The sequence below is a fragment of the Corylus avellana genome, chromosome ca2 (genome assembly GCF_901000735.1).
Source record: "Corylus avellana chromosome ca2, CavTom2PMs-1.0".
Lineage (NCBI taxonomy): Eukaryota > Viridiplantae > Streptophyta > Magnoliopsida > Fagales > Betulaceae > Corylus > Corylus avellana.
Genome location: NC_081542.1, coordinates 42206337 through 42218482, shown reverse-complemented (window position 1 = coordinate 42218482; position 12146 = coordinate 42206337). Strand labels below are relative to the sequence as shown.

Below are 12146 nucleotides of genomic sequence, written 5' to 3'. Positions count from 1 at the left end.
GTGTGTGAGAGAGAGAGAGGGTGTACGGACTTTGTAGGGGCCACAGATACGTGTCACTCATAAGGGGTTTTCTTGTTCTTTGTGTTCAAATGGTAAATCAGTTGGAAATTTAGAGAGGAAAAGGCGATTAAATTGCTTAGGTGGTTAGTAAAACCACCTCCGCTAATTCACTAAGCGGTTAACTTAATTGTTAAGAACTCTAATAAACCGCTTTTTAAAAGAAAAACAAATTTAAAAAGCAAAACAAAACGATTTTATTTCTATGATAATATAATAATATCATATTACATACGATATTGTTTTTAAATTTTTATATATTTTTTTATATTTTAAATTTTAAATACCAAAACGATATCATTTCATATATATATATATATATATATATATATAGTGGTGAAGCCAAAACTTTTGTTCATAAAGGCAAAATATAACTAAAAAAAATAAATAAATAAGTTATCAATTTTAATTATATATTTCAAGTAAGTGATTGAGTTCAATCTAATTAGGGGTAGTATAAGAAATTTCAAAATTTATTTACGGATGGAATGTCTTACACTTAGAACTTACTGTACATTAATGAATTACCTCTTTCCATCTGAATCAATAAATTAAATCTCTTTGTATCATCTTATGAGTTAGAGTTTCTAGATGCACAATAATTATCCATTTTTACTGCGATATGCATGCCGAAATGAATTTTTTTTTAAAAAGAGTTGTTTCTAGATAACGTCTACAAAATCAATTTTGCTTAATTTACTTTGATGGAGCACCTCCCAAACTTTTAAATTTTTGTAATTCGACCAATTTTATCTCAAAATTCTCATATTGCCCCTAATTTTTTTTTCTTTTTATAAAAAATTAAAAAAAAAAAAAAAAAAAAAAAAAAAATATGGGTGCAAAAATGACCAGATGACCAAAGAGCCATCTTGAATTTTTTTTAATTTTTTATAAAAAATAAAAATTATGAGCAATATAAGAATTTTGTGATAAAATTGGTCAAATTGAAAAATTTGGAAGTTTAGGGGATGTATTGCAAAAATTGAAACATTGAAGGTCGAATTAAAAATCGTTCCAAACTTTGAGATGATAAAGTGTACTTTTTCTAATTAATTGTGATGTCTAGTGAATTGTGAACAATGTCTCATCACTTAAAAAATATCTTGATGACTTTAAACATCCCAAACGTAGTCTTCCTTCTTCGTTCTTTTTTTTTTTTTTTTTGGGCCATTCCTTCTTTTCTGAGCTTGAAGTAAGTTTTTCTTTATTTGTTCTAGATCAATTTTCTTCTTTTCTAAGCTTGTTCTTGAAAGACTTGAAGGCTGATCTTTCTTCTTTGTTCAAATGTTCATCTAAGTTTTAACTTACTAAGGGCTCTAAAGAGTGAAGATTGAAACAGTAGCAACAAATTTGAACAAGTTTAACGTCAATAGCTACAAGAGGGTCCTAGAAGGAGTTCTACTAAGGGTGCCCCTGAATTAGTGGTTAAGAGTTTTGAGAGTGGGCAAGTTCAAGGCAAACAAAAAAATTTCACTGGTAAAAGAGGTTGAGGGGGTTGAGGGGGGTATGTGCCCCCTCTCGACCCCTACTATATATATATATATATATATAGCGGGTTAACGATTAGCAGTTTTTGATAATCGCTTTCAAAAGCGGTTAGTAGTTAGCAGGTAGTTATTAACCATCCGTCTTTTCACCCCTATTGTAATCTATTTCAAGAATAATGCTACAAGTCTTTTTAGAGTCTTCTTAAAGTCATCTCAAATGTGATGTAGCTTTTAAAATTACCAATAAATCAAAAGTTAATAAATCACATCTCAATTTTAACGGCTATTTTAAAAAATAAAATAAAATAAAAATAAAAAGTAAATTTCGAACATTTAAGTTATCCCTCAATGTCAGAGACAACTTGAATTAGATAGGAGTAATGCTATAAGTCTTCCTAGAGTCTTCATAGAGTCATCACAAATATGATGTGGCTTTTAAAATCAACAATAGATCAAAAGTTAATAAATCATGTTTCAAATTCAACTTTAATTTTTTTTTGTTTTTAAAAAAGTAAATCTCGAACATTTAAGTTATCCCTCAATGTCAGAGACAATTCAAACTAGATATGAGTAATGCTATAAGTCTTCTTAAAGTCATCTCAAATGTGATGTGGCTTTTAAAATCATCAATAAATCAAAAGTCAATAAATCACATATTAAATTCAACAGTGATTTTAAAATCCACATCACATTTGAGATGACTCTAGGAACAATCTAAGAAGACTTATAGCATTATTCATTAGGTAGTGTACATAAAACTGGAATAGGATCCTTTCTAGTTCATTATGGACTGAAGAATATCCAGTTTATGACTGAGATTTCTTCTTAGAAATCTAATAGCTACAAATAGGACACATGTCCCACTCCCAAAAACAAATAATAAAAAAACAATATTTTAGATTAAAAAAATAAGGGGTGGCTGGCCACCCCATCTTGGCCATAGGGGGTGGCCAGACCACCCCATTTTAGCTCAGGTGGCTTGAGAGCCACCCTAATGGCCAGCCAGGGATGAGCGGACCACCCCATTGCCCTTGGGGGTCGCCGGCCCTAAACTCAAACTAAAAAAAATAAAAAAATAAAAAAAATCATTTGGTCCTTGGGGGTCAAACGATTTTTTTTTTTTTTTTAGATCTCAGTCTTTACAATTTCAACAATTGGGTGGTCCTAATGGGGTGGCTACCCCTTTTTTTTTTTAATTTTTTCTCAAAAAAATATATATATAATATTTTATTATTATTTTATTAATTTTGTGACATATGTCCTATTTACTACTTCAAGATCTCTTGTTAGAGATCCCCGAATTCACATTAACCTAATATCTCCGCCAATTGGAAATGATCATGTTCTATAACTGGATAACGTCCAAAATGGACTGAGGATCCAGCTTGATGCTATTATTTTTCTTCTGTGGTATTCTGGTGTTATCAATAACTCGCCATCGTATTTAAAGAGAGTTTTATTATTTTACTTTAAAAAAAATAAATAAAAAATGAAACAAAATAATAATAAATAAAATAAAAAAGAAGGGTGGCTGGCTTCCATAATAAGCTGCAGGGTACAGCCATCACATTTTATGGCTGGGGTGGCTTCTCGCCACTTCAATCAGCTCCATGGGGTGGCCACCACCCCACGTCAATACCCCAAAATGTGGGTGGTCACAACTTCGTGGTTAACAAGGTAGGCCAGCCACCCTTCTTTGTTATATTTGTTTTTAATTTTTTATTATTTATTTTTAAAAGTAAAATAATAAAATAGTATTTTTTTTTTAATGCGCCACATGGCGGGTTGATGGCCTTAGGATCTCTAAAGAGAGATCCTAACCATCAACTGGATCCTCTCCAGTCCATTTTGGACTGGAGAGGATCCTTGTCCAAAACTGGTCTGCAAACTCAAGTTATTAATTAGGAATGGACTGAAGAGAATCCTTGTCCAAAACTGGTTTGCCAACTCAAGTTATTAATTAGGAAAAGTAATGAGTTTTAATAAAGATGACCAACTTATTTAATAAGGAATAGTAATGACAGATAAACATGGGCATGCATGGTAGAATAAATGATGTCCATATATGTGAAAGTGTATCCTGACTCAATTTGATTTGAAGTATTGATAGCTGTGGTTACTTGTTTTGTCCTATAAAGTCTATAATGCTCTCAACATGTGAATTAAAAGCAGAGTACCCTTACTATGCGGTCGATCTGTAAACCCAGCCTTTTGCAGCTCCCAATACAAATTTGACACGTAAGGAAAGCACAGCTTATGAAATAGGATCGAAAACACGGGATTTCTTCTTCATCCCTCTGCCTTTCTTCTTTAGTCTTCTTCATCTTTTTTCCTCTCTGTTTCCTCTTCCACTTTCTCTTTTTCTCTCTTTCCTCTTCCCTCTCCCCTCACCGACGGCCGGAACCCAACCGGAAAACCCATCACCCAACTGACCAAACCCAACCACACTAAAACCCAACTGGAAAACCCATCATCCAACGTGCCATTTATGACCTTCACTTTGCCGTACCCATGGTTGGCGCCATCCTCAACACAATCAGCATTTTGCTTCTCCTTTTCAAACGACTCTCTCTCCATTTTCACCTTTGGGTTGCTCTCCATTTTTGGTTTGAGAAAACCTTCCCATGGAAGGTCTAATAAATTCATTGAACCCAATCACCACAAATTCATTGAACCCAATCACTTAAACATCTAACAGATTTTGATACTCCATGGATGTGGTGGGTGAATGGTAGGAGAGAAAGAGGAAAAAATATTTTCGGTGAAGATGAATGAACCAGAGAAGAAGAAGAGAGAAGAAGAGAAAGTGGGAGAGAAAGAAAAAAAAAAAATCCAATGTTTTTATTCTATTCTATTATGTGCAATCTGATGTGTACCTATTCTATTGGTTGCTACAAAAGACAACTTTTGCAGCCCGACCACATAGGAGGTTTTCCCTAAAAAGCATAGATGCGATGGTGGGTGCAATAGGAAAAATTAGGATATTCTTTAGTTCATTTAAATTAGAGAATATCTAATTAGTTATATTTGAAGAGTATTTTTATCTCTTAAAAGAAGTGAAAGAATAAAAATACCATTCAAATATAACTAACTGGATATTATCCAGTTCAAATGTACTGGAGATAATCCAGTTCCCAATAGGATAGCCTACCTGAGACTAATAGGTAGCAAACTAGTCAAACACTTGTCCAAATATATAAAATCATGCCCAACTATCTTATTGCAAGGTTGTAACATTCCACCCCATTAACACACAATATTGTTCGCTTTTGACTCCCCCGAATCAGACTTTCCAGGAGGTCACCCATTCTGGTACTACTCTTGCATAAGCTCACTTAACTGCAGAGTTCTGATGGAATCATGACCACATCTTGACGTTCCAGTAGTGCCCGCTAGCGACCTTCATGAGCTTGTGTACACTCCACCCCCCCCCCCATCTCAGGCTAGGCAATGATTCTAATACACCATTTGTAACACCTCACCCATTGACACACAATATTGTCCGCTTTTGACTCTCCTGAATAAGACTTCCAAGGAGGTCACCCATCCTAGTACTACTATCACATAAGCTCGCTTAACTGCGGAGTTCTAATGGGATCATAACCATCACAACTTTAAAATGCGTTGTTGTCATGAAGGGTATAAGTATACATTTAAGCACATTCCAATCTTCATACCCAGGCGATGTAGGATACCACAAGGGTAACCTTATTTCACTCAATCCCTATTGAAGTAAATTTTTGAATGATCGGACTGATCACTGGATCACCTACAAAAGAAAGTATAAGTCATCGGAAAATTGTTGATTGCTAGGAAACCAAGAAACTTCTAATGTTTAAATCAGTAGGGTATTTTAAAATAAACCGAATGGAAAGAGTTTTGAGAGAAAGAAGGTCATATTTGATTTTGCGAGTGGTGACTCTTTTTTACGAGTCATTTTTATAAATATGTGCTTAAGGAACATGCCATTTTTATAGAAGGAACACATCTTTTTTTGATAGCTTAAAGGATACGTTTTGTTTTTAAAAGCTAATTTGTAAGAGATTTTACAAATCAATTTGTAAAGAATTTGTGTTCCAATTTGACGCGGAGTATATTAGATCAGATATTTAGAAAAATGAATTAAAAAATAAGAACCCGTGTTTTTCCCAGCAAAAACATAAACAATAAAAATGGTTGGTGTGGATATTAATGTAAGATTTGATGCCTGGGTAGCTCTCTCAAAAATAATGATTATTGTTCCCAAGGTAGCTCAATCAACAGTGGACTACGTCTCATGAAGCGGAAGTCACTAGTTCGAATTTCTCATTCTCTTGTGTGGGCATGTTAAAAAAAAATAACAATAATGATTATTGTTCCCAAGGGATAACTCAATCGGCAGTCGACCACGCTTCATGAAGTGGAGGTCACTAGTTCGAATCTCCCATCCACCTTCCCTTATGTGGACATTTCAAAATAATAATAATAATAATGATTATTAATGAAGAAATGTTAGGATGAATAAGTTTTTCATATTTCATATTTGACCAATTTCTCTTATTAATGCTCTAGTACGAAGAAAAAAAAAGGACAGTTCTTGGAGGAATTTCTTGCAACCTACTCTATAAAAGTAACATGTGTTATTTTTTTTTAATAATATGTGAGATGCACATGAGTTTTTAATAAAAGTTATTCCAACTTTGTCCCTGCTATTAAAAAAACATGTGCATCTCACATGTTTAAGGGACACATATCACTTTTATAGATTAAGTTGAAGGAAATTCCTCCAACCCAGCTTGGAGGAAAACTTTGTCAACAAAAAAAAAAAAAAATTAGTGCAATTGAGTGGAGTTAATAAAAATTGGTTTCTAAGAGGAAACTCAATCGGCTGGAACCACACCTAATGAAGCGGAGGTCACTAGTTCGAATCCCCTTCCCCCTCTTATGCTGACATGTCAAAAAAAACAAAAAAAATTTAAAAAAATAACAATCACAAGCCAATAAAATTGAACAAAAATAAAATTTTTTAAAAAAAAGAGAGAGACGAATGCATCACAAGATTCACAGCATTATTATTATTATTATTATTTTGAGTGCATTAATATTTCTTAGGCTATAGGTACAAGTTTGAGTGAGCTCCCAATAATTGAGCCAAATCCCAATTAAAATTATGCATAGATTTGTTATTTTCAAATTTATACGAAAGTTGATTTTTATTTTTTTATTTTTTTAAAAAATTGAATACTCTTCAGCCATGGATGAAAAAAAAATACAAGAGCCTCAGCTCTATAAAATAAGAGCACTGAGCTCCAAATGAACAATATTGGATATACAAGTTGGAATTTCCTCAATCCAAATATTATCCCTGAGAGTCCTTGATGTTTCCTTTGCCAAACCATGAGCCGCTTCATTTGCTTCTCTTAACATGACATATCTTCCATTGTCGAAGGAATCTCATAACAATCTTGACATCTTCCACAATACGCCCATACCGTAACCAATTTTGCTTTGTCTCCACAATATGCGAGTTGTTTTTAGTATAAAGTTTAAGATTACTTATATTGATTTAAACACAATCATAATTAAATTTTGATATATTTACTATTCGAATCTTAGTTTTCTTAAAAGAGTGTCGTTTAATTTAATTTTATTTTTTATTTATTTATTTTTAAATCTGCCAAATAGGTAGATAAATGAAAGATATCCACTTTTTATTAATTAGAACAATTAATACATAAAGTTTTTAAGAAACCCGTGTGTGCATGTTAGATTCTTCGTAGTTTCAAGAAAGGGTTATGTTGCTCGTGCCAGCACATGCACCTATGCAATTCCAAGAGGAAAAGGGTTACGTTGTACTTTCTTCAACTCAACTTTCCATTGTTTTGCAGGCTCGGATCAAGATTTCTAACAATTTTATTGTCCGGATTGTTAAACATCAAACATGAAATAGTCTATTTGAAACTTATTTGTCCAAATTTACTGCAATCCAAACAGCAAAATGACTGCAAACCTCTATCCAATGTTATGATCATAGGTTCAGAAATAGGAAATTTCGTTCAACAGGCACCAAAGGAGAATAGATAACAATTAGAATATTAATTATTCGATTAAATTTTGAGATAAATGATAATTTAACACAATTAAAGGGTTGTCGCCTCAACCATGCCTCTTTAAAATATAATATAAGCTCTGCTTTTTCAGAGCTTACCCAATACCCAGAAATCTTTTCCATTAGGAAAGACATACAAAAGAAACCTCCTCTCTTAAGGAATATACACACACAAGTTGCAAATAACCCACTCAAGAAGCCAAGGGCATTTCTTATCTGTAAGAAGCAGGAATAACATCCAAAGGTGGAGAGGAATAAAGCCAAGGGAATAATAAAAACAGGGCTGCAAGTTTATATACCTAATGTTCTCCAAATATTTTGAATCATCAATTCATTGTAACATTAAAGAGATGAAGTTCTTGATTCACTTGCCCTGCTGCTCGTGTTTCTGCTTCATCAAGCCCAAAAAGAGCAAACATAAGGAGAAGGAAGCAAAGAGTGATTGACAGATGTAACCACTCCTGTCAATTCTCTTGCAAAACGATGGATGAAGTGCTGTCATTTGCTTATTGTTCTGTCATCCTTATCTTCTCATTCCTTGCTGAAGGAAAGCATCATAAACGTACCTGTCTTTCCATTAGAATTGTTATTAAGTGTCCTCTTAAAGTTTTTTCTTCCCAAACTTGATGATATCTTTGCTTGTAATGCTATAAGAGAAACAATTTATTTGCTCTTTCCGCTTTTCTCTGGACAATCATTTGGAACCAAGTCCATCTCCCGCATTTGATGTTCAACTGAAACCAAACCGGTCTGTGCAAGAAACCTACACAAAATCCAACAACTCATAAAAGAAGCGTCCAAATAATTTCCAACAGGTCATGCTGATATTTTAATGGCAAATCTAATCATGCCTCAATTTGGCTTGACAAAGGTTGACAAGAGATGAACTACACGCCTTTCAGTACTTTTTTTCTTTTTCTTTTTTTCAAGAACTGGTAAGAACCGTAGACGTATAAAAGGCTAAAACGGACACATTGGCACTTCAGAATCATATAGCCTAACAAACTGACCATTCACTGGCTGTCTAAATCATGTATATAACGCAGCATAGGTAGTAAAGTCTTCCGCTATGAATGCATCAGGAGGTAAAGTACATGTTTTCATTTGTAAGTCTTAGCACCCCTCTGGGATTTTTAGTGTATTATGCATTTATGTCCTTCAAATACCCTATCACAATTTATATATATGTCTCATTAATCTCAATAAGGGGTGACAAGGGAGGAGAGGAAAGATGGTGTTAGTGGTTCAGAGGAGTTAACAAGGGGGAGGAAAGAGGAGGGTGGTGGTGGCAGTGCAGAAGAGTGAGGAACGGATTGGGTGGGGGGGATGGTGCCGTGGTGGTGACAGTACGAAGGAGTAAGGAGGGGGAGGGGGAGAAGGAGGTGATGGCAGCTGTGCAGAGGAGGAGGGAGAGCTCTGAGAAAGAGAGAAGAATAAAATGATGACAGAACGCCACTTTGGGTTTGGGTGCAATTTCAATTGACCAAGAGAACATATTCTACTAATTAGTATTTTTCAGTAGCACCAACATAGGAAAATACAGAAAATATTTTTCGAAATATTTTATGTTGAAACAAATAGAGCCCTAGTCCCACAATGAAGACAATAAACAACAGATCAACTAAAAGCCTATGAGATATATGAACAAGCAGAGCACCATGCTTTAACAGCATAACAAATTGAGGTAGAAGATACAATGGCCAAAGCCATGTCAGATGCCAGTTTCATTTGTAGGAGCAGGAGCAAATTGTGGATTGAAATTCTAGCTATGCCAAGCTTAACATCCAGCATGTTTTATTCATGGTACAAAACTAGCATGATCCCTCCTTACCTAAAATATTTCCCAAAGATAACTACAGGAGTTGAGGACATGTAGAACTTCAACGTTTTAAAGTGCAGATCTTAGTTATATTTATTCTTTATTTGGTAAACAACAACCCGCTAACAAATGCAGCTTTTATCCAACAATCTCTACAGTCTGACCAAAGAGAGTAGAAAAATCAAGATGCCATCATTTAACTTCCTAGAAAAAATAATGTCAAAGAAACAAATTTCAGTCGATTCAAATTTAGAAATCAACCAAGGATGTTTTGGTATTTCCAAAAGGCAAATGCCCACTTATCCAATAAAAAGAACAAAAGAAAAGCATAAGCCCAAAGTATTCCCTCAGATATACCACCAGTTACTATAGTTATTTTTATTTTATTTTATTTTGATGAATATTACTATAGCTAATGTTCAAAGTATATCAATAACTAATGATGACCAGAAACCATTTCATCAGACCAAGGTATGTTCAAAGTATATCAATAGCACCTACCACACAGATATAGGTATGGATAATACAAGAAAGTTGGGGGGGGGGGGGCGGGGGTGCGCTGATTAATGGGATACAGCAATAACAGAAATTGTCAATGGCAATAGTCTAGCAACAAACCCAATTTGGCAGTTGTCATTTTCTGGAAATAATCAGTGATAGATAAGCTACCTTTGTTAAAGGTAGCAAGCTGATAAAGCATCTGCATAATTCTTGCACAGGAGTGCGAGGAAAACATTTTCTCAAAGGGCAATCCAAACAGCTCAAGAAGAAGACAATCCTACAACTTGGGAGAGAATAGTCTCTGACAAGGAGGAGATAATCACACTGAGGATCACTTGATCTGTTGACGCCAAAGGAGAAATTCTGGGTTGAGTACTGTTTGGGTAGAATCTGTGGAAGAAGTAACCGATTGTGGAGGTGGCGGAATGGTGCCATCAAGATACCCGAATAAATTTTGGCCATTAAGATAAGGAAGAAGTTGAGCTTTCCATAAGAGCTAATTATCATGGGTCAGTTTCAAAGAAATAGGCGGAAGAAGCAGTAGTTGTAGAGAGAGAGTTGTGGAAGAAGAGAGGCCATGGGAATGAGACGTTGGTCAGTGGATGCTCTCATACCATACCATAAACAAACACAGATTATTCAAGAAGATATTGATGGCTTCCACACTCTCAACCGAGAGTTGATGTTTCTATATATGATTTAAACTGTTACAAAAACTTGTCACTATACAGAGTTTCATTCACACTTAAATACAAAGTCTATCTTTTATCTACATCTTGTATTATTTTTTTGCTCCTTTACCTTCTAATTTACTGACTTCCTTCTCATTTGTGGAACTCGGTTGGAGATCATCTTTATAGGCTGTAATAATTTCTACATACTCCATTTAAAACAAAAAGAAACAAAGGGCCCAAACTTATATGTAAAAGCAAACATGTTCAGATCAGCTGCTTTGAGAAGACTTATAAAGCAACTTGAGTCCTTGAAGAACCAAGTTTCTTACCCATTAGCAAAACACTCGCCTCAGAAATTGAAAAAATCATGTCAATTTCTCCCAACTACGAGTATTTCAACAAGTTATCCAATACAAAAAAGAGCATTATAGCAGTACAGGTTATCAAACCAGCAATTTGGTAATAAGGGTGATATAAACAAGCAGTAAACTGATTTCTTTTGAAAGTCATTATAGCAGCACAAGTTATCCAACATGAAAGAACATCGAGTTTGCAAAATATAAGTTGCTTTTAGTAACACAATCATATAACTTAATATGTGATAGAACACTCAATAACTTCTTCAAATAAATTTTTTATTGTACTAAGACATTACATGACCAATTAACACACACACACAATCAAAAACAAAACAAAAAAAAAAAAACCTTAAAATTCACACAATTGATCTACAACAAAAAACCAATAATTAGAAGCCACCAACGAAAACCCATGTACAGCATGACCACAGTGTACATAACAAGCAAAAAGCACGTGGGTTTTCAGAGGAGAAATTAAGGTACCAGCTAAGAAGCAGGAACAGAGTCACCGTGATTAGAACAAGGAATGCAACATGAAGTATCAAGGAAGAGTCACTTGCAGAGAACGCTAAGCCCAGCATCAAAGCAAGGCAAAGACCCAACATCACAAACGTTGATTTTAGTGTGTTCCATGTGGGACCCTGCGACCCAATCAAACAAGCATCACTATTATAGCAGCACAAGATACACATTATATACATACATGAGAGAGATGAGGGGTTGAGATATGGTACGCACGTTGACACCGGGAGCTAGGGCTCCGAGTAACACAGCGTTTGCAGATGATATGCCCTCTCCAACTGATTTCTTATTCTCCATTTGAGTGATTGGGATCTGGAGCTGCAGTTTCTGAAAATTGCGTGTGCGTCTCTGAGAGGGAGAGAAGAGAGAAAGAGACAGAGACAGAGAGAGAGAGGGGATGTCGTTTTGCACCCAGACCTTTTTAAAATGGTTGATTAATCAATTGGTTCAACTGTGGCGGTCTGGCCTATAACGGGAGGCCCATAAAACAGAAAAAACATAATAAAGGTTATATATATATATATATATAAACTAACAACTCGAATTATATCCCATTTATTTGTGTAAAGACATAGATAAAATAAAATAATCCCATTATTTGTAACAAAAGAAATGGAGCTAAACAAATGAACCCAAAAA

General features: G+C 34.6%; 1 protein-coding gene across 1 annotated transcript; it reads right to left on the bottom strand.

The window, feature by feature from the left end:
* Positions 1-7821: 7821 nt before the first annotated feature.
* LOC132172636 (uncharacterized) lies at positions 7822-11920 on the bottom strand. The gene is made up of 3 exons (XM_059584170.1): positions 11724-11920; positions 11469-11626; positions 7822-8395 (listed from the first exon to the last, which is right to left on the bottom strand). The coding sequence occupies exons 1-3, from the start codon at positions 11802-11804 to the stop codon at positions 8296-8298; spliced, it is 339 nt and encodes a 112-aa protein (XP_059440153.1). The 5' UTR covers positions 11805-11920; the 3' UTR covers positions 7822-8295.
* Between the last annotated feature and the right edge of the window lie 226 nt (positions 11921-12146).